This window comes from Neofelis nebulosa, chromosome 3, assembly GCF_028018385.1.
Source record: "Neofelis nebulosa isolate mNeoNeb1 chromosome 3, mNeoNeb1.pri, whole genome shotgun sequence".
NCBI lineage: Eukaryota > Metazoa > Chordata > Mammalia > Carnivora > Felidae > Neofelis > Neofelis nebulosa.
Genome location: NC_080784.1, coordinates 45,926,071 through 45,949,479, shown reverse-complemented (window position 1 = coordinate 45,949,479; position 23,409 = coordinate 45,926,071). Strand labels below are relative to the sequence as shown.

General features: G+C 42.6%; 2 protein-coding genes across 2 annotated transcripts in view; both read right to left on the bottom strand.

The window, feature by feature from the left end:
• Positions 1 to 13,492: 13,492 nt before the first annotated feature.
• On the bottom strand, positions 13,493 to 18,221 carry GOT1L1 (glutamic-oxaloacetic transaminase 1 like 1). The gene is made up of 9 exons (XM_058720693.1): positions 17,992 to 18,221; positions 17,043 to 17,224; positions 16,174 to 16,285; positions 15,817 to 15,926; positions 15,505 to 15,597; positions 15,261 to 15,411; positions 14,587 to 14,752; positions 13,941 to 14,083; positions 13,493 to 13,693 (listed from the first exon to the last, which is right to left on the bottom strand). Exons 1-9 carry the CDS (start codon positions 18,104 to 18,106, stop codon positions 13,545 to 13,547), a joined length of 1,221 nt encoding a protein of 406 aa, XP_058576676.1. The 5' UTR covers positions 18,107 to 18,221; the 3' UTR covers positions 13,493 to 13,544.
• ADRB3 (adrenoceptor beta 3) overlaps positions 17,125 to 23,409 on the bottom strand; it is a 23,502-nt gene continuing 17,217 nt past the window's right edge. Inside the window, exons 2-3 of the mRNA XM_058720695.1 lie at positions 20,189 to 20,312; positions 17,125 to 17,224 (exon numbers count right to left, since the gene is read on the bottom strand). Of these exons, the coding sequence (XP_058576678.1) occupies positions 20,290 to 20,312 (23 nt within the window). The 3' untranslated portion in view covers positions 17,125 to 17,224; positions 20,189 to 20,289. The remainder of the gene's footprint in view (positions 17,225 to 20,188; positions 20,313 to 23,409) is intronic.

Genomic DNA, 23,409 nt, shown 5'->3' with positions numbered 1-23,409 from the left:
GACCTCTCCACTTTGTATCACTCCTATCTTTTTTTTTTAACTGACATCATCAATTGCACATATTTAAAGTGTACAATTTGTGGGGCACCTGGATGGCTCAGTTAAGCCACCAACTCTTGATTTTGGCTCACATCATGATCTCAGGTTGGTGAGATCAAGCCCTGCTTTAGGATTCTCTCTTTCTCTATCTCTGACCCTCTCTCCCTCTCTCAAAATAAATAAACATTTTTTTAAAAGTATACATTTGATACGTTTTGACATATGCACACACCTGTGAAATCATCACTATGACCAGGGTAGTGAACATATCTACCACCTCCAAGAGTTTTCTTGTGTCCATTGGTAACCCCTCCCCCTCAGGCCACCACTAATCTTTTTGTTACTATGGCTTAGATTGCATTTTCTAGAATATTATACAAATGGAATCATACAGTATGCACTTTTTTGTCTAGCTTCTTTTACCCAGCATAACTATTTGGTGATTCAGTCACGTTGTATATATCGATAGTTGATTTATTTTCGTTGCTAAGTAGTGTTCCATCGTGTAGGCATACTGCAATTTGTAAATCTGTCTAAATCCATTCACCTGTTCGTGAGCATTTATTCCAGTTGTTTCTGGTTATTGGCTATTACAAATAAAACCACCATGAACATTCATGTATGAGATTCTGTATGGACATGTTTTTCTTTTTCGCTTGGGTAAATACCTAATAGAGCAATAGTTGTATCATATGGTGAGTAGTGTTTAACTCCTTACAAAACTGCCAACGTGTTTTCCAAAGTGATAGTATTGTCTTACATTCCCAGGAGCACTCTATGAGAATTTCAGTTTTTCCACATCCTCACCGACACTTAGTATGGTCAGTCATTTAATTTGTATTTCCTTAGTGATTCCTTATTGACTACTGACGCTGGGCATCTTTTCATATGCTTTATTTGCCATGTGTATATCTATTTTTTCCTTGGCAATGTATCTGTTCAACTCTTTTGCCCACTTAAAAAATTGTGTTGTTTTCTTATTATGAAGTTTTTAGAGTTGTTTATATATTCTAGATACAAGTCCTTTATCAGATGGGCGATTTGCAAATATTTTGTCTCAGTCTGTGATTGTCTTTTCATTCTCTCAACAATGACTTCAAATAGCAGAAATGCTTCATTTTGATAAATTCTAATGTGTTTATTCTTTCTTTTATGGATCATTCTTTGATATTGTATCTCAGAAATCTTTGTGTAACCCAAGGTCGCAAATTTTCTCCTGTGCGTTCTACAAGTTTCTATTTTTAGGTTTTACATTTTCCATTGAGGCCTATGATCCATTTTGAGTTCAATTTTATATATGGTGCAAGGTACGGATTGAAGTTATTTTCTTTTTTTTCTTCTTTCTTTGTCTTTTCTTTCTTTTTTTTTTTTTTTTTCCCATAGGATATCCGACATGACAGCCCCTTCCGTTGCATTACTTTTGCCTCTTCATTAAAAATCACTTGTCCATGTGTATGTGTATGATCGTTTCTGAAGCTCTCTTCTGGTCTACCTTTACAGCAATACCACCCCCTCTTGATTATTTATAAAACTTCAAATCAAGTAGTGTTAGTCCTCAAACTTGGTTGTTTTTCAAAATTGGCTATTCTAGGTCCTTTGCATTTCCACATGAAGTTTGTTTATTGGTTTTATATTCCCCTTCCCTCCCACCCACCTCCCCTCTGGCAACCATCAGTTTGTTCTCTTAAGAGTCCGCTTTGTGGGGCGCCTGGGTGGCTCAACTGGTTAAGCGTCCAACTTTGGCTCAGGTCATGATCTCATGGTTCGTGGGTTTGAGCCCCACCTTGGGAACCCGGAGCCTTCTCCAGATTCTGTGTCTCCCTCTGTCTTTGCCCCGCCCCTGCTCACACTGTGTCTCTCTTTCTCTCAAAAAGAAATAAAACATGGGGCACCTGGGTGGCTCAGTCGGTTAAGCGGCCAACTTTGGCTCAGGTCATGATCTCATGGTTCGTGGGTTTGAGCCCCACCTTGGGAACCCGGAGCCTTCTCCAGATTCTGTGTCTCCCTCTGTCTTTGCCCCGCCCCTGCTCACACTGTGTCTCTCTTTCTCTCAAAAAGAAATAAAACATGGGGCACCTGGGTGGGTTCGAGCCCTGCGTCAGGCTCTGTGCTGACAGCTCAGAGCCTGGAGCCTGTTTCGGATTCTGTGTCTCCCTCTCTCTGACCCTCCCCCGTTCATGCTCTGTCTCTCTCTGTCTCAAAAATAAATAAATGTTAAAAAAAAATTTTAAAAAAAGAAAACATTAAAAAAAAAAGTCTGTTTTTTTTTTTAGATTCCACACATGAATGAAATCAGATGGCTTTTGTCTTTCTTGGTCTGACTCACTGTTGGTTTTGAAGACTATGCAGAGCTAGAGAGAGGGGATGCAAACACATTAGCTTAAAACCCCACAAAGCTCACTGCTCTAATCAAGAGTGAGGGGGTTCCAGGGTGGCTCAGTCAATTAAGCTTCAGACTCTTGACTTCAGCTCAGGTCATGATCTCTCAGTTTGTGACTTCGAGCCCCACATTGGGCTCCAGGCTGGCAGTGCAGAACCTGTTTGGGTTTCTGTCACTCCCTCTCTCTCTGCTTCTCCCCTACCTGCTCCCTCTCTATCAAAATAAATAAATGAACTAAAAAAAAAAAGAATCAGCTGGTTTTTTTTGAATAAACAGTCCCTGGATGGCTGCAAGCCTTTGACTAATTTCCAGAATTATGAAAAAGTTGTTTCTGTTCAATGTTGCCGGTTTCTCATTGTTTTTACAGAGGAGAGAATTTTCAGAGGTCTTTACTGCACAATTTTCACCAATGTCACTTCCTCCCCTCTTGTCTTAACTTTCCTTCACAGCCAGCCCTGGTGCCAGGGTCCAGACAACAGTGGCTGCCTATAAAATCTCATGACCCTCTTGCCTTTTTCTCCTCTGCCCTACTCTTTACTGCAGGATTCCTGGCCTGATCACACTGGGTTACCCTCCTTCTCTGAGTCTGCATATAAGTAGCTGAATTTTGGGGCACCTGCATAGCTCAGACGCTTGAGCCTCTGACTCTTGATTTCAGCTCAGGCCATGATCCTAGGGTTATGAGATCAAGCCCCACATCAGGCTCTACACTGACAGCATGGAATCTGCTTGGGAATTTCTCTCTCTTTCTGCCCCTCTCCCCTGCTCGTGTACTCTGTGTGTGTGTGTGTGTGTGTGTGTGTAAAATAAAAAATAAAAAATTTTTAAATTAGGGGCGCCTGGGTGGCTTGGTTTGTTGGGCATCCGACTTCGGCTCAGGTCTTGAACAGTCTGTGGGTTCAAGCCCCACGTTGGGCTCTGTGCTGACAGGTCAGAGCCTGGAGCCTGCTTCGGACTCTGTGTCTCCCTCTCTCTCTGTGCCTCCCCTGTTCATGCTCTGTCTCTCTCTGTCTCAAAAAATAAATAAAAACATTTTTAAAAAAATTTTAATTAAAAAAAAGTAGCTGAATTTTGCTGGAGAAAACCATATAACTGACCTCAAATGGGCACTCAGCACAGGCAGACAGTCTTCTTACAATTAATTAATACTCTTTCCCAGTCTTTTTTTTTTTAATTTTTTTAAAAGTTTATTTATTTTTGGGACAGAGAGAGACAGAGCATGAATGGGGGAGGGTCAGAGAGAAAAGGAGACACAGAATCTGAAACAGGCTCCAGGCTCCGAGCTGTCAGCACAGAGCCCGACACGGGGCTCGCACTCACGGACCGCGAGATCATGACCCTAGCCGAAGTCGGCCGCTCAACCGACTGAGCCACCCAGGCGCCCCTCTTTCCCAGTCTTGAAGAGAAACAGAGAAATGCGTATTGATTCCTGATTTTTCAATTCCTATGCATTATCACAGACTATCTCATTTCCTGCCTTTGAATGCTGATGAGATTAACTGTTTATCCTTCCTGTCTGCTGAATCTTTCTCCACACTCTTGCCAGTTATTTTAGTTTGCATTCTTTAATTCATGATGAACAACAATTTTTTCAGGTTGAAAATTTCCTTTTTAGTACATTTCTTGCTTATATCCTAAGTCCTTTAATAAATTGCTTGTTTATGTCCATTTTTCCATCAAAGTATTTTTTTCAAGATTTTGTTTTTAAGTAATCTCTACACTCAATATGGGGCTTGAACTTACAACCCCAAGATCAAAAGTCGCATGCTCTACCAACTGAGTCAGCCAAGCACCCCAAGGTATTCTTTTTCTTGATGTCATATATGTTGCATATCAATAAGTGTGTGTGTGTGTGTGTGTGTGTGTGTGTGTGTGTGTGTGTTTTACTTTGGAGCTAATAGCAAATGCTATTGGTCAGAACTGGTGTTTCTTAATGACATTTAAACAGCTCAACTCATAATGTCCTATACCTTTTTGTATCCCCCTGAGCTAAAAATGTTCCTCATACAAAACATAAAGGAGGCTCAAAATTTACTGTGGATGATGACTGAAATGATACAGGAATATCTTAGAGCAAAAGTTTCCTAATTCCCAAAGGCTGCTTTCTAGAGAAGCTACCTTGGCAAGTGCTTGACATAGTCTTATAGAATTTAAGAGCCAGAAGAAAGTTTAGGTGATCCTCTATTTCATTCTGGACAATGTAAGAAAACTTAAGGCAATTTAAGAAATTAAATTTAAAAATTTAAGAAGTCTGGGAAGGGGTGCCTGGGTGGCTCAGGGGGTTAAGCGGCCAACTCTTCATTTCAGCTCAGGTTGTGATCTTACAGTTCCTGAGTTCTAGCCCCACATCGGGCTCTTCCCTGACAGTGTGAAACCTGCTTGGGATTCTCTCTCCCTCTCTCTCTGTCCCTCCCCTGCTTGTGCTCTCTCTCCCAAAATAAATAAACAAACATTGAGATATATATATATATATATATATATCTCAATGTTTGTTTTATATATATATCAATGTCATATATATATATATATTTTTTTTTTTTTTTAAGGAAGTCTGGGGAATAATAAAGTTTTCAGATAAGAAAAGATCTTGAGAAAATCTTATTCCAACCTATCATTTATTTTTTTTCCAACCTGTCATTTATCAAATGAGCTCCCAAAGAAGGAAATGACTCGTCAAAGATACACATCTCATTAGAATCTCACTGGTTATTCATGTCATGAATGGACTTCAAACTACAAAGTTAGACTCTAGTCTGGAGAGATAAAAGCCAGATGCATACAGAATGTGGAGAGGGTAAATGTTCATACTTCTTGAAGCTGAACCATTCAAATTTGAGATTAACCAGTGAGATATTATTTATGTTTAGTAGTCCACTGTTTAAGAAAAGTTAGGAATACTTACTCACATGCACTTAGACATTTGATTACATTTTAAACAAAATAGAAGAATAAACCATAAAACATTTACAAAAGTTATCTATGAAAGACAAGGAAGTAGCATGGAAGGTACAGTAAAAAAATAAAATTAAGGGGCGCCTGGGTGGCTCAGTTGGTTAAGTGGCCGACTTCGGCTCAGGTCATGATCTCTCGGTCCGTGAGTTTGAACTCCGCATCAGGCTCTGCACTGACAGCTCAGAGCCTGGAGCCTATTTCAGATTCTGTGTCTCCCTCTCTCTGACCCTCCCCTGTTCATGCTCTGTCTCTCCCTGCCTCAAAAATACATTAAAAAAAAAAAAAAAACGTTAAAAAAAATTAAAAAAAATAAAATTAAAACTTAAAAAAAAAAAAACCTTGGGCACCTGGGTGGCTCAGTCGGTTAAGCATCTGACTTTGACTCAGGTCACAATCTTGCAATTTGTGAGTTCAAGCCCCTCATCAGGCTCTGTGCTGACAGCTGGGAGCCTGGAGCCTGCTTCGGATTCTGTGTCTGCCTCTATCTTTTCCCCTCTCCCCCACTTTTGCGCGTGCGTGTTCTCTTTCTCTCCCAAAGATAAATATTAAAAAAATCTTTAACTCTTAAACACAGAAAACAAACTGAGAGTTGCTGGATGGGTTTAGGGTAGGGGGATGGGCCAAATGGGCAAGGGGCATTAAGGAGGACACCTGTTGGGATGAGCACTGGGTGTTATATCTAAGGGATGAATCACGCTCTACTCCCAAAATCATTATTGCACTATATGTTAACTAACTTGAATGTAAATTTAAAATAAATAAATAAATATTTTAAAAATCTTTAAAAAACAAAACAGGGGCGCCTGAGTGGCTCAGTCAGTTAAGCGCCCGACTTCAGCTCAGGTCATGATCTTGCAGTTTGTGGCTCCCAGCCCCACGTCAGACTCTGTGCTGACAGCTAGGAGCCAATAGCTCAGAGCCTGGATCCTGCTTCAGATTCTATGTCTCCGTCTCTCTCTCTGCCCCTCCCCATTCACGCTCTGTCTTTCTCTCTCTCAAAAATAAATAAACATTAAAAATTTAATAAAATAAATTTAAAAACATAAAAAACAAAACAAGCACTAATCTTAAAAAAATTATTTTAAGAAGTCCAAGTGTAGGACAATCAGGAATGAAGATAAATGATATTACATATGTGGACGTGTGATATATTGGATGTATGTTGATAGGAAGTAATTGTTGGTTTGGAGGTGTGTGATGTTGGTATTATGGCTATTTTAAAAAGAAGAGCCCTTGTCTTTTAGGAGTACATACTAAATACTTACAGATTAAAGTATGTAACAGTTTGTTTCAAAATAATTTGGAGGTATGCCTGGAGAGATAGAAGAAACAGATTGGCCGTGATTTGGTCATTGAAGGTGGATATGGCTACAAGGGGGGTTCATTATATAATTCTTCCTACTGTGTTTGAAAATATTCATAATAAAAAGTTTAAACTCATTAATACTTTAAACAAAGAGTAGTGGGGCGCCTAGGTGACTCGGTTGAGTGTCCAACTTCGGTTCAGGTCATGATCTCTCGGTTGGTGGGTTCAAACACCACATCGGGCTCTGTGCTGACAGCTCAGAACCTGGAGCCTGCTTCAGATTCTGTGTCTCTCTCTTGCTCTGCCCCTCCCCTGCTCACACTCTGTCTCTCTTTCTCAAAAATAAATAAAAATTGGGGTCTATCCACCAAGAAGACCTAACAATTATAAACATTTATGTGCCAAATGTGGAAGCACCCTAATATATAAATCAATTAATCACAAACATAAAGAAACTCATTGATAGTAATACCATAATAGTAGGAGACTCCAACACCCCACTCACAGCAATGGACAGATTAATCAAAAAACCAACAAGTAAACAGTGGCTTTGAATGACACACTGGACCAGATGGACTTAACAGATATATTCAGAACATTTCATCCTAAAGGAGTGGAATATACATTCTTCTCCACTGCGTATGGAACATTCTCCAGAAGAGACCACATACTGGGACAAAAATCAGCCCTTAGCAAGTACAAAAAGATTGAGATCATATCATCCACACTTTCAGACCACAACACTATGAAACTCGAAATCAACCACAAGAAAAAACTGGGGAAGGTAACAAATACTTGGAGACTAAAGAACATCCTACTAAAGAATGAATGGGCTAACCACGAAGTTAAAGAGGAAATTAAAAAGTATATGGAAGCCAATGAAAATGATAACACTACAAACCAAAAACCTCTGGGACGCAGCATAGGCAGTCAAAAGAGGAAAGTATATTGCAATCCAGGCCGTCCTGAAGAAGGAAGAAAGATCTCAGATACACAACCTAACCTTATGCCTTAAAGAGCTGGAAAAAGAACAGCAAATAAAACCCAAAACCAGCAGAAGACAGGAAATAATAAAGATTAGAGCAGAAATAAATGCTATCAAAACCAAAAAAAAAAAAAAAAACCAGTAGAATAGATCAATGAAACCAGAAGCTGGTTCTTTGAAAGAATTAACAAAATTGAGAAACACTAGCCAGCTTGATCAAAAAGAAAAAGGAAAGGACCCAAATAAATAAAATCAAGAATGAAAGAGGAGATATCACAACCAACACAGCAGAAATAAAAACAGTAATAAGAGAATATTATGAGCAATTATATGCCAATAAAATGGGCAATCTGGGGGCGCCTGGGTGGCTCAGTAGGTTGAGCATCTGACTTCAGCTCAGGTCAGGATCTCACGGTCTGTGAGTTCGAGCCCCACATCAGGATCTGTGCTGACAGCTCAGAGACTGGAGCCTGCTTCGGATTCTGTGTCTCCCTCTCTCTCTGTCCCTCCCCCACTCATGCTCTGTCTCTCTCTCAAAAATAAACAAACATTTTTTAAAAATGGGCAATCTGGAAGAAATGGACAAATTCCTAGAAACATATACGCTACCAAAACTGAAACAGGAAGAAATAGAAAATTCGAACAGACCCATAGCCAGTAAAGAAATTGAATTAGTGATCAAAAATCTCCCAGAAAACAAGAGTTCAGGGCCAGATGGCTTTCCAGGGGAATTCTACCAAACATTTAAGGAAGAGTTAACACCTATTCTCTTGAAGCTGTTCCAAAAAATAGAAATGGAAGGAAAACTTCCAAACTCTTTCTATGAGGCCAGCATTACCTTGATTCTAAAACAGACAGAGACCCTACTAAAAAGGAGAACTATAGACCAATTTCCCTGATGAACATGGATGCAAAAATCCTCAACAAGATATTACCCAACCAGATCCAACAATACATTAAAAAAATTATTCACCACAACCAAGTGGGATTTATACCTGGGATGCAGGGCTGGTTCAATATCCATAAAACAATTAACATGATTCATCACATCAATAAAAGAAAGGACAAGAACCATATTATCCTCTCAACAGATGCAGAAAAAGCATTTGACAAAATATAGCATCCTTTCTTGATAAACACCCTCAAGAAAGTAGGGATAGAAGGATCATACCTCGAGATCATAAAAGCCATATATGAATGACCCAACACTAATATCATCCTCAGTGGGGAAAAACTGAGAGCTTTCCCCCTAAGGTCAGGAACAAGACAGGGATGTCCACTCTCACCACTGTTATTCAACATAGTATTGGAAGTCTTAGCCTCTGCAATCAGACAACACAAAGAAATAAAAGACATCCAAATCGGATAGGAGGAGGTCAAACTTTCACTCTTTGCAGATGACATGATACTCTATATGGAAAACCCAAAAGATTCCACCAAAAAACTCCTAGGACTGATTCATGAATTCAGCAAAGTTGCAGGATATAAAATCAATGCACAGAAATCGGTGAATAAGTGAATTCCTATTCACCAACAATGAAGCAACAGAAAAAGAAATCAAGGAATCAATCCCATTTACAGTTGCACCAAAAACCATAAAATAGCTAGGAATAAATCTAACCAAAGTGGTGAAAAATCTATACACTGAAAACTTTAGAAAGCTTATGAAAGAAATTGAAGAAGACACAAAAAAATGGGAAAAGATTCCATGCTCCTGGATAGGAAGAATAAATAGTGTTAAAATGTCAATACTACCCAAAACAATCTACATATTCAATGCAATCCCTATCAAAATAACATGAGCATTCTTCACAGAGCTAGAACAAATAATCCTAAAATTTGTATGGAACCAGAAAAGACCCTGAATAGCCAAAGCAATCTTGAAAAAGAAAACCAGGGGCGCCTGGGTGGCGCAGTCGGTTAAGCATCCGACTTCAGCCAGGTCACGATCTCGCGGTCCGTGAGTTCGAGCCCCGCGTCAGGCTCTGGACTGATGGCTCGGAGCCTGGAGCCTGTTTCCGATTCTGTGTCTCCCTCTCTCTCTGCCCCTCCCCCGTTCATGCTCTGTCTCTCTCTGTCCCAAAAATAAATTTTAAAATGTTGAAAAAAAATTAAAAAAAAAAAAAAAAGAAAGAAAAAGAAAACCAAAGCAGGAGCCATCACAATCCCAGACTTCAAGCTACACTACAAAGCTGTAATCATCAAGACAGTATGGTACTGACACAAAAACAGACCCTCAGATCAATGGAACAGAATAGAGAACCCAGAAATGGACCCAAAAACGTATGGCCAACTAATCTCTGACAAAGCAGGAAAGAATATCCAATGGAATAAAGACAGTCTCTTCAAGTGGTGCTGGGAAAACTGGACAGCGACATGCAGAAGAATGAACCTGGACCACTTTCTTACACCATACACAAAAATAAACTCAAAATGGATGAAAGACTTCAATGTAAGACAGGAAGCCATCAAAATCCTCGAGGAGAAAGCAGGAAAAAACCTCTTTGATCTTGGCCTCAGCAACTTCTTACTCAACATGTCTCCGGAAGCAGGGGAAACAAAAGCAAAAATGAACTACTGGGACCTCATCAAAATAAAGAGCTTCTGCACAGCGAAGGAAACAATCAGCAAAACTAAAAGGCAACCGACAGAATGGGAGAAGATATTTGCAAACGACATATCAGATACTAACGACACATTTGGTTAGTATCCAAAATCTATAAAGAACTTATCAAACTCAACACCCAAAAAAACAAATAATCCAGTGAAGAAATGGGTAAAAGACATGAATAGACACTTCTCCAAAGAAGACATCCAGATGGCCAACCGACACATGAAAAAATGATCAACATCACTCATCATCAGGGAAATACAAATCAAAACCACACTGAGATATCCTGTCAGAATGGCTAACATTAACAACTCAAGCAACAGCAGATGTTGGCTAGGATTCGGAGAAAGAGGATCTCTTTTGCGTTGTTGGTGGGAATGAAAGCTGATGCAGCCACTCTGGAAAACAGTATGGAGGTTCCTCAAAAAATTAAAAATAGAGCTACCCTACGACCCAGCAACTGCACTACTAGGTATGTATCTAAGGGATACAGGTGTGCTGTTTAGAAGGGACACATGCACCCCAATGTTTACAGCAACACTATCAACAATAGCCAAAGTATGGAAAGAGCCCATATGTCCATCGATGGATGAAAGGATAAAGAAGATGTGGTATATATATACAATGGAGTATTACTCGGCAATCAAAAAGAATGAAATCTTGCCATTTGCAGCTACGTGAATGGAACTGGAGGGTATTATGCTAAGCGAAATTAGTCAATCAGAGAAAAACAAATATCATATGACTTCACCCATATGAGGACTTTAAGAGACAAAACAGATGAACATAAAGGACGGGAAACAAAAATAATATAAAAACAGGGAGGGGGACAAAACATAAGAGACTCTTAAATATGGAGAACAGACAGAGGGTTATGTGAGGGTTTGTGAGAGGGGGGATGGGCTAAATGGGTAAGGGGCACTAAGGAATCTACTCCTGAAATCATTGTCGCACTATATGCTAACTAATTTGGATGTAAATTTTAAAAAAATAAAATTAAAAAATAAATAAAAATTTTAAAAAGGGGTGCCTGGGTGGCTTAGTCGGTTAAGTGGCTGACTTTGGCTCAGGTCATGATCTCGCAGTTCGTGAGTTCAAGCCCCTCATCAGGCACTGTGCTGACAGCTCAGAGCCTGGAGCCTGTTTCAGATCTTATGTCTCCCTCTCTCTCTGTCCCTCCCCTGCTCACACTCTGTCTCTCTGCCTCTCAAAAAAAAATGAATAAATGTTAAAAAAAATTTTAATAAATAAAAATAAAAATAAAAAAATAAAATAAATTTTTGAGGAAAAAATAAATAAAAATTTTAAATTTTTAAAAAAAGAGTAATGATCAGGCATCTGATGCTAAATAAGAGGTGATCAAGACAGAAACTAGTTTCAAGGAAGGCTTAAATGAACATTCAGTAAGAAATTTTTAAATGGGGTCCTGAAGTCAACTAGAAACAAAGTGTGGGAGGACAACTATTCCTCCTTCAAATGCTGCCAGAATCCTGGGCTGGGGGCATTAGAACCCCTTGTATCTCATGTAAGCCACTAGTAGAAAAGGTCACAGGCAGTGGTTTTGCTCTGCTAGTTCAATGCTTTCTAGCCTATATAATCTAAAAGTCACTAGTATTATTTTCTTAGGCTCAGAATGTTGGGGAGAACCTGGTTGAATAAATTCTATCCTCATGCTAAAACACCTTTGAGAATGGTTAAAACATGCCACCCATATGCACCGAGGGTTCGTTCCTCTAGAGTTCTTCTGACATTGAGGCTAGAAGCCCTTAGAAGCTAAGGACCAAAGGAATCTTGAGAAGAACCTGCAGGGATGCCTGGGTGAGTCAGTTGATTAAGCGACCAATTTTTTTTTTTTACTAACTTGTTTTATTTATTTTTTTAAATTTACATCCAAATTAGTTAGCATATAGTGCAAAAATGATTTCAAGAGTAGATTCCTTAGTGCCCCTTACCCATTTAGCCCATCCCCCCTCCCACAAACCCTCATGTAACCCTCTGTCTGTTCTCCATATTTAAGTCTCTTATGTTTTGTCCCCTCTCTGTTTTTATATTATTTTTGTTTCCCTTCCCTTATGTTCATCTGTTTTGTCTTTTAAAGTCCTCATATGAGTGAAGTCATATGATATTTGTCTTTCTCTGACTAATTTCGCTTAGCATAATACCCTCCAGTTCCATCCACGTAGTTGCAAATGGCAAGATTTCATTCTTTTTGATTGCCAAGTAATACTCCATTGTGTGTGTGTGTGTGTGTGTGTGTGTGTGTGTGTGTGTGTGTGTATACCACATCTTCTTTATCCATTCATCCATCGATGGACATTTGGGCTCCTTCCATACTTTGACTATTGTTGATGGTGCTGCTATAAACATTGGGGTGCATGTGTCCCTTCTAAACAGCACACCTGTATCTCATGGATAAATGCTTAGTAGTGCAGTTGCTGGGTCATAGGGTAGTTCTATTTTTATTTTTTTGAGGAACCTCCATACTGTTTTCCAGAGTGGCTGCACCAGCTTGCATTACCAAAGCGACCAATTCTTGATTTCAGCTCAGGTCATGATCCCAGGGTCAAGGGACTTAACCCAACAATGGGCTCCACACTGAGCTTGGAAACTGCTTAAGATTCTCACTCTCCCTTTGCTTGTGCTCTCTCTCTCTCTCTCAAAAAAAAAAAAAAAAAAAGGCACCTGTGTTGTTCTGGAGAAAAAGGACTGGATTGTACCTGGTTTTTTTTGCCTTCTCTTTATTGTCCCTTTGTTGCCCAGATACTATTATCTGAATGTTCATGACACCTTAAAATTCACACGTTGAAACCTAATCTTCAATGTGGTGGTGTTTGGATGTCGTTGGATCATAGAGGCAGAGCCCTCATAAATGGGATTAGTGTCCTTATAAAAGAAGCCCTAGGGAGATCCGCTGCTTCTTCCACAATGTGATATTACAGCTAGAAGATGCTGTTTATGAACCAGGAGCCGGGCCTTCCCCAGACACCAAATTTGTTGGTATTTTGGTATAACAACCCAAACAAAGACACCACCAAATCAGGGCCTTAATATAGTATGCGTTCAATAAACATGAGATGGTCAATGAAGATAGACATTCCCTTTCTCTCTGGGCCTTTTTTCCTTGCTGATTCCAGACCAATGCTTCATAAATAGACAGAAAGAGAGAGTGCTTTGCAGAGAAATGAATTGCAGCAATGAATAATCAGCACAGAATTTTTGCAAAGACTAAAGCTTTTTATTCTGACCAGAAGACATTGACTGTCTGAAGACATTACTGTGAGCCCTTGATGGAAAGGACAGCCTCATTGATGCTCTGAGTGATGTAATCTATATTGCAGGCATTGATGCAGGTGAAGTTGATCTGACTATCCTTGGGGATGTAGATATGCTTTTCCTTGACCAGGTACCCCACCTGTTCAGCTGGTGATAATCACAGGGTCTGAGATACAAAGGTGGCCACCTCTAACTCTCCTCTAGCCCAGGGTGGATTACAGAGAATAGGGAGTGTCAGCATTTCTGGGGATCCAGAAGGGTCTTTAAAGCAGCTCTACTTCCCTCAGGAAAGAATCAGACTCTGAGGTGAAGCTAGGGACAGGTCAGTGAAGTTTAATGCTCAATTATAAGCCCAAGGCCAGAAAGGGTGAGCTACCCCCTCTTAGATACTTACAGTTGAGTCCAAGGTAGCTATGGGGCCCACTCTGGTCCGTGATGTGATCCCAGGAACCAGGGGTTCCCAGGAGCCGGAGCTTCTCCTTCACCTTTTCCTTGGTCAGCATGATGTCCTCTACAAGTCCTTTCAGGCTGTGCTTCCTGCGAAAGGAAAGACAGCAAGGAATTAAAGTATGAGGTTCTACCCTCCCCCTGCTCTCAACCTCTTCATTGCCATTCCATTCTTCTTCCCTTCATAAGCCCCAACCAGGGTGCCTGAGGGCACACTAGGAGAGCCACGGTTCTGGAATGATTATAAATAGGAGGAGAGTTTCAGCCCATATAAATTAAAGCAAGCCAAGCAGGCTTGTAGGCAGATTTTGCCAGAGTAGCAAACCCTTGATGCTGCCTAACCTCCTCCTGCAATCTGAAAGAGTTCAAATAATTCACTGGACTGTGTCCAAAAAGAATGTCCTCTTACCCCCTCCCCCAAGGTAAGGCAACTTTTGGCAAGGCCCCTATAATTAGCACACAGTGGGTACTCAGCAAATGTTGATGAATGAATGGAGTCAAAGAGGCAAGGAAGAATCCTGTGAATTGGCAGGTTTACAGGTATGTCTAGAGGCTCTGCCATCCCCCTTCCTGCCCCCACCCTCTGCCCTTACCATTCTCCCTGAAGAGCAGGGTTACAGAGGATGGAGGTGATAATGCGAGCACCCCTACTGGGAGAGTTTAGCCACAGGGCCCGGGTGAGTGTCATCAGCTGGGAGAGGACACATAGCAGGAGCTGGTTGTTGAGTGCCACCACGACCAGGATCCCCACTCCTTCATCTGCAGCATTGAAACAGATAGCCCCTCAGTCTCCTCCTCCATTACCAGAGCCTTCCTTTATGACCCTACCTCCAACCTTGTAGAAGAGAGGGTTGGACTACAGGGCCCTCCTCCTTGTAGCCTAGCCAAGCAGCTATCCAGGCCCCAGGAAGTTGCCAGAGGCTCTTCTTCCAGAAAAAGTAGCCATAAGTAAGTGTCTCAAAGATGGGAGGCACTTGAAGGATCACTAAGTCCTACCCCTTCATCTTATAGCTGAGGAAACAGAGGCCCAAAGGGGCAAAATGATTTCACTGGAGTCAGTTTTAGTGGCTAGTTTTAGTAGCTGAATGGAGACAATATCACAGAACCTGACTTGTAGCTCAGTGTTCTTCCCATCTGCCTCCATGGTGCTCTCCCTGGAGGTCTTGGCTCTCTCCAGAGGGTAGAGATGTCAAATACATCGTTAGTGCCATGGCTGTGGCACCATTTCAGCACTAGGCCTTCTCTTGCCCTTCTCCCCATACTGTACCATAGATGCCAAAAGTCTTGGACAGAGACTGGCTGCAGAAGAACTCAAAGCCTTGAGACACAAAGTATTGTAAGAAATTAGTATCTTCTTCCAGGTCCCCGGTGGATAAGCCTTGATAGGGAATGTCAAAAAATGGGAATATCTGCTTTCTCTGTAGGAGAAAGGAGAACAGGAAAAGGACGAGATTGGTGGAGGAGATGGTGGATGGTGGGAGGGAGGAAAGTCAGGTGGATACTGGCCTCACCTTCATGCTGGCCATCAACCTTGCCCACTGACTTTGTGTCAACTTGCAGTCACCAGTGTTCCCGATCACAAAGATACAGCCATGTGGGGCCTGCTGCAGGTAGACATTGTCTCATCAGGCATTTCCCCTACCAAGTGGGAGTGGTACCAGGGCCCATGGAGGAGAAGGGATCCTCCATGTTGGTTCCTACTAAAGGGCTAGGCAAATCCAAGCCTAGAAAAGGTCTTTCATGATGACAGGGGTGGAGGGGAGGAAAGGAAAATAAAATCGTAATCAGGTGTGGGGAGAAGATTCTGAGCAGGGCCCCTCTACCTCCACCACATTGAGAAGCACATTGGGGTCCATGCGCAGCTTCTTGGGGTCCCAGAAGGAGTATTCGGAAACTTTAAAGCCCATGTCCTGGAAGACGAGTCCATGTGGCTCTGTGGGAACACAGCCCCCCTCCAGTTGGTACAGAAAAAATGGCGGCAGACATGCCAGAGAATGGGCCTCAAGGTCAATGGCTGAAGGTGGGACAATAACAGGAAAAGGACAAACATACTTGGCTCATCCACACCATTTTGTTCATGACAGAGAGTGAGAAGGACAACAGTGAAGATTGCAAATGGGGCAGGAATCAGGAACAGGGGAGAAGAATCTTCTGTCACCCTCACTTTGCATAATACTCACCTTTTCTAGAAGAAATAATGTAAACTACTTGAGAATCTTGACGCCAAATTTTGAGGAATTGGGCCCCAAGTTGGAAGGCACCATTGTCACCAACAGTGTGCACACCCCCTACCTGCCAGCAGAAAATAAACCGAAATAACTCTTGAGGGGAGCCTGAGTGGCTTAGTCGGTTTAGTGTCTGACTCGTGATGTTGATTCAGGTCATGATCTTACAGTTTGTGGGTTTGAGCCCTGAGTTGGACTCCATGCTGAAAGCATAGAGCCTGCTTGGGATTCTCTCTCTCCCTCTCTCTCTACTCCTCCCTCATTCTCTCTCTCTCTCTCTCAAAATAAATACACTTTAAACAAAAGAATGAACTCTTTAAAAAAGAGTAATAGTGATACTAGTGCTGCCTCAAATCCAGACTATTTCTTTTTTTTAGTGTTTATTTATTTATTTTGAGAGAGAGAGGGAGCATGTGAGTGTGCAGGGGAGGGGCAGACAGATAGGGAGAGAGAGAATCCCAAGCAGGCTCCACAGTCAGCTCAGAGCTCCACATGGGGCTCTATCCCATGAACCGTGAGATCATGACCAGAGCCAAAATCAAGAGTCAGACGTTTAGCCGACTGAGCCACCCAAGCACCCCCTGACTATTCCTTTCTCAAAAGAGCTTGTACATCAGCAGTGTGGGCTGGTGCAAAGAGCAGTGGCTTCAGGTTCTGATCCTGGCTCTGCCCTTCACAGACTAAGTCTCTGGACTCTGAGTCTCAGGGGTGTCCTCTGTCAATGCCAGGGAGCCCTCCAAGGCCCCTTCCGGGTTTAAGACTGTGCAACCCCAGAGCCCCACTCCCTGTATCTGGGTGAATAAACAAAGGGCCCTTCATCTCACTCTGTTCTCCACAATGACTTGGTTGTGCCTTCCAAAGAGGAGTTTCAAGGAGGCCTGGATGAATGATTTCATGCCCATCACTGGCATGTACTCGTAGTTCAAAGAGGGATCCTGTGCAATCTGCAGTCGGGTCTTGCGCACCACGGAAGAAACCCAGGGCTGGCCTTTGTTACTCATACAGACTGTGAGGGAAAACCACAGAGGGAGCTCTGGATGCCCTGCCTCGGGGCCTCCAGGTCTGGGCTCTGCAGATAGCCCACAAACAATTCATCTGTCTTGGCTTTCTTGGGGCTTTGGAAAGTTGCCTAGGAAAAGACAACTTTTTTCTTCCCTCCCCTTTATAAAAACAACATGCTGTCAGTGAATGTGTATAATTTTTGTCTTTTTAAAGACAAGTGAACCCTATGCCATTTTTTTTAAACCTATGTCACTTTCTTTAAAGTTTTTTGTTGTTGTTGTTGTTGTTTTTTTTTTTTTTTTGAGAGACACAGAGAGAAGGAGGGGCAGAGAGGGAATCCCAAGCATGCTCCACACTGTCAGGGCTCGAACTCACAAACTGTGAGATCATGACCTGAGCTGAAATCAAGAGCCGGAGGCTTAACTGACCAAGCCACCCAGGTGCCCCTAAATCTATGCCATTTTAAAGGGCAAAAATGATACACCACACGTGCCGTATATATACAAGGCTGAACAAAGGTAACCCTGACTTTCACAGTGGCAAGGGCTGGCTGCATTTCACAAGAGTCCATTTTGGGAGCCGTTCTTAGTTCAGGAACAGAAAAGGGGAGAGGATCAGGGAAAAAGTATAGTGCCCAAGCAGACCCTGAAGCATAGAGCCAGGGTAGAGGACATAGGTCTTACCCTATCCCTGGAAGCCCTAGTGAAAGGCAGAGGGCACAGAATGATCGAGGACATTTTCTGCTTTTTTCCAAAACCATGAGACATCTACCTTTATAGGCCAGGAACATCTTGTTAGGACAATCGTCTTGCTTGTAAGTCTTTAATAAGCTGCCCTCTAGCTTCTGGGCTAGGGGCACATCCAAGAACACTGAAAGGGTGGGCATCACTGAGATACAAGTATGGCCAAGCCTGTGCTGTCCCCTGCTCCTGCCCCAAAGCCTTCCCCCAAGCCTGGCCCAACCAGGGCTGCCTCTTTCCAGAACTGCAGCAGGTCCAATGCAGAGGCTCCAGATCGCTGGTTACCAGAGCAACAGAACCCTACAAGTCCTGGTCTCTGAGGGGGTGATTCCAGAAGGCTATGGGAATATGCCATGGCAGTTGAGGACGATCCCCTGAGAGAGTGGGCAGAGAGCAGGCGGTGGGAGGACCTGGAATTCCTAGGCACCTCTCTCTACCTCACTGCTTTCTCTTCCCCCAGTTGCCCAATCCAAAATAACAAGGCAGCCCCTTGGAAGAAAGGGCAAGGCAACGAGGCCTCTGAGCCAGGGGAGAGCTTCTCCTGCAGAAGTGAGAACCTCAGACCCAGCCATGACGCAAGTTGAGGGATACATTTCAAAAGTTTCTGCTTTCATTTTGCTAAGGGCCCCAGATTTTATTTTATTTTTTTTAATTTATTTTATTTATTTATTTTTTTTTTCAACATTTTTTATTTATTTTTGGGACAGAGAGAGACAGAGCATGAACGGGGGAGGGGCAGAGAGAGAGGGAGACACAGAATCGGAAACAGGCTCCAGGCTCCGAGCCATCAGCCCAGAGCCCGACGCGGGGCTCAAACTCACGGACCGCGAGATCGTGACCTGGCTGAAGTCGGACGCTTAACCGACTGCGCCACCCAGGCGCCCCAGGGCCCCAGATTTTAAAAAGAATGGAAAGAGAGCACTGTTTTCTTCCATAGAAAGACTTTCTTCCAAGTCTTATTTTAAATAAGACTACTATGTTTAGAAACAGTATAATACGGGGTACCTGTGTGGCTCAGTTGGTTAAGCATCCAACTCTCGATCTTGGCTCAGGCCATGATCACAGTTTGTGATTTCAAGCCCCCCATCAGGCTTGGTGCTGACAGTGCAGAGCCTGCTTGGGATTCTCTCTCTACAACTCCCTCGAGCACATGCTTACTTGCGCTCTCACTCTCTCTCAAAATCAATACATAAACTTCATTTTAAAATTTTAATTTAATTTAAAAAAAAAAAGAAACAGTATCATAGGCAGCTCAGTAAGCCAATCCTATTTTCTCTCAGTTCTAGAGCCAAGACTTCTACATGTGTTAACTGGTTCAGCGGTAGACCAAGCAGCAAGTGTAGATGGCAGATATCAAGGGCAGAAAGAGCCAGTCTCTGTAGGATCAGTCTTGCATTTTGCTTTCTTCTTTTATTTATTTTATCTTATCTTATTTTATTTTTTGGTTTATTTATTTTGAGAGAGAGAGCAAGCAAGAGAGGGGCAGAGAGAGAGGGAGGGCTCGAACGGTGAGATTATGACCCAAGCCGAAACTAAGAGTCAGACACTTAACCAACTGAGACACCCACGCGTCCCTCTTCTTTTATTTTTCAAAAATAACTTTGCAAGCCTGGAGCCTGCTTCGGATTCTGTGTCTCCCTCTCTCTCTGCCCTTCCCCTGCTTGCATTCTCTCTCTCTCTCTCTCTCTCTCTCTCTCTCTCTCTCTCTCAAAAATAAACATTAAAAAAATTTTTTTAAAGGGATGCATGGGTGGCTCAGTCAGTTAAGTATCCGACTTCGGGTCAGATCATGATCTCACAGTTTGTGGGTTCAAGCCCCACATCCGGCTCTGTGCTGACAGCTCAGAGCCTGGAGCCTGCTTCAAATTCTGCCTTGTGACAAATGATTATGAAAATTATCCCTATTATGATAGAAAACCTTAAAACCCCAAAAAACTTTAATGAAGAGCACGGATTTCCTACAGTCAATTTATAACCACTATTAACATTTTGGTGCATCCCCTTCTGGTTTCTTTTCTATGATGTTTATGTCTTAAGGTAATTGATATCAAAATTTACATGTAATTTACATGAATTCCCACTTCACATTTCAGTTGTGAGAATTTTAACATGTGTGCCAATCAGAACTGTTTATGTTGCAAGTAATTAAAAAAAAAAAAAAGCCCAGCCCAAAATAGCTTGAGCAGAGAGATCATTTATTGGCTCTAAAACTGATCAGCCCAGGATACCTCTGTTTTCAGTTGCTGTTCGGTCCAGAGTGTCAACGTGCCATCAGGGTTCCGGCTTCATTCTCTGTGATTTCCTTGGCTCTGCTCTTCTAGATGCATCTTCAGCTTTGTTCGCCAGCTGACTCTGGGCGTGGGAGCAAAAGCAAATGTAGTACAGGTACAGTACTGATGAGGGAGCATAAGGCGAGCTGAAGGCAAAGCACAAGCTAGCACACACATCCCCCCCTCCCCAGGTGGGATATATGTGATAGTCCTCAGGCACTCTTGGATGCCTAAGAAAAGAAAAGGACGATCTTATCAATAGCCTAATCTCCAGAAACTTATAGACTCAGTTTATTGGAGCCTCAACATCACCCTCTTCTTCATAGTGATGTGGAGAACAAAGGCAGAAGGAAATGGCAGATAAAACTAAATTTCCATATAACCTGCAACCCATTGGCAAATATTTGAGGCAGGCAGAATAAAACATTTCTCCAGGAACTCCCTACTCACTTAATGTAAATGCTTTGCTACAGGGAAAAACAATCTTAGCTTGACAATAGTTAGGCCTCCAGTATCCTGAGTCTTCTTTAGCATATGAAAAATCTTTGGAAACTTCCCCTTGACTTGACCTCCCCCAACTCCCAGGTATATAACCAGTCTCTCTTCAAGGTCCTGGGGCAGCTCTTTCTGTCCCCAGGTCCTGTCCCTGTGCTTCAGTAAAGTCACCTTTTTGCACCAAAGACGTCTTCAAGGATTCTTTTTTGGCTGTTGGCTCTGAACCCCATGAACCCCACCATCACCCCACAACCTCATCATATGATTCCCAACGTGTGGTTATAAGTCTTTTCATCTGGACTCTGATCTTTGGTGCATACTTGGTGAGTACTTTTTCTTTTCCTTTACTCCATCTCAGGGGCTTTTTGAGAAATATAGTCTTATTGGTACACTTTCATGTCAATTGCCCAGGCTACAATCCTTTAGCCCGTGGCTACTCTATGGGGAGGAGAAAGCCTGCCTTTTGGCTGGAAGTTAATACCCTAGTTGAAATGGTAATACTGATGAAGGAGAATGCGGCAGGCTGAGCACAAGGTAGCACCCACCATCTGCCCCTCCCAACACCCACCACCACCAGGCGGAATATGTATGATATTCCTCAGACACTCCTGGCTACCCAAGAACAAAGGAAAGGGGTTTAAGTGTTTGCCATGGTAATGTGGGAAACTAAGGTAAATGAAAAATTAAATTCCCTTACTGCCTACTGCTGATTGCCAAGTCCTTGAACTGGCAGAGTGACCTCCCTCTAGGAGCTCAGCTGCCTCGATGATGACATTTTGCTAAGGGCAAAAGAGAATCTTAGCTTAACATTAATCCAACCTCGAGGATCCTGTAAGTCTACTTCCTTTATCTCAACTCCCCCAAGATATATGCTGGCAATCATGCTCCAAGCTTATGGCCCACCAATATACATCTGAAGGGTCTCATGACTGAGATTTTATTAAGCAGTGATAAATGTGTTTCTCTAGCAACAACTAGCCCCTCAATGTCCTGGAGACCTTGCTTCCAAAATTCCTTAGAGACTTACTCTATCCCTGACCCCCTCCCAACCTGAGGATATATAATGGGTTACCTGTCAGGACCCCAGTGCAGCTCTTCCTGCCCATGAGTCCTGTCCCCATGCTTTAATAAAATCAACCTTTTGCACCAAAGACATCTTCAAGAATTCTTTCTTGGCCATTGGCTATGGACCCCATGAACCACCCCCCCATCACTTCAAAACTTCATCATTTGGTGCCCAACGTGAGACTATGAGTCTTTTCATCTGGACTCTAAGCCTTCGTACAAATTTGGTGAGTGTACCTTTCTCTTTTCCTCTTTTACTCTCATTTCAGGGTTGTTTTTGTTGTTGTTGTTGTTGTTGTTGTTGTTTTTGAGAAGTATGGTCTTATTGGAACACTTTCAGGTCGATTGCTCAGGCTGCAATCCTCTTGCCTGTGGCTACTCTATGGAGAGGAGAAAGTCTGCCTTTTGGCTGGAAATTAGTACCCTGGCCACACTGGTAATAATATTCAGAAACTTGATGCCCTGTCTTTATTCCTGTCCTTATACAAGTTGTCTGTCTTGGGCATGGGACAGCCACCTAAGTGACTAGCATGGCTGCCAATCTTAAGACTCCCGTGTGAGCTTTCCTCCTGTTTGGTCTAACGTGATCCTCTCCACATCTCTGGTCTAGCTGCTTCTGACCATGGGAACTCCACTGGGAGCCAGCTGAAACCAGTACCCAATTGAATTAAAACCCAGCTGGGGACTATTTCCTAAGAAGCCAGCTGTAAGGACTACATGTGTTGAAATGTCACTTAGATCATGATGGATTTCTAACTACTGTTTTCCATCCTTGTCCTCAACAACAGAATTGGGTAATTTTGTAAAACTTTTCCAGTGTTTTCTGTGGGTTAAAAATGGTGGATTCTGGGGTACCTGGGTGGCTCAGTTGATTAAGCATCCAACTTTGGCTCAGGTCATGATCTCGAGGTCTGTGGTTTCAAGCCCTGCATCAGGCTCTGTGCTGACAGCTCAGAGCCTGGAGCTTGCTTTGGATTCTCTGTCTCTCCCTCTCTTCACCTCCCCCGCTCGCACCCTGTCTCTGTCTCTGTCTCAAAAATAAGCATTAAAAAATTAAAAAAAAAATACCAGCGGGTTCTTCATGGCCTTCTCAGCACAGCAATATGCCATTCATATGCCAGCACCCATTTGTAGTCTAATGTTAATGCTAATCCTTTGCTAGAGGGAAAAACAACCTTAGCTTGACAATAGCTAGGCCTCCAGTATCCTGTGAGTCTTCTTTAGCATATGAAAATCCCTTTGGAAACTTCTCCTTGATTCTGCCTCCCCCCAACTCTAGAATGCAATGGGGAAGTGAGGGGAGAGCCAGCCTCTCTTCTACAGGGGCCCTTAGTGGCCAGCTGGTGATCACAGTGATTTTGTTCCAGGGACACCTTAGGTTGATTTGACACCTCAGGAACCTCTGACCTATCCCGCGTGCGGGACACCACCGGCAAGTCGGAGGGAATTTTTCTGGTAATGGACCTTCTCTCTCTAGGAGGAGCATGGGAGATTCTCTTTGGTCCCCAGGGGCTCTCCCTTGGGATGCCTCTTTAACCCACTGGAAAGCATTGGAATTGCAAAACTTGGGAAAGTACTGATCTTCTTTAACACTGCATGGTCTTCATTGGATCCAGCAG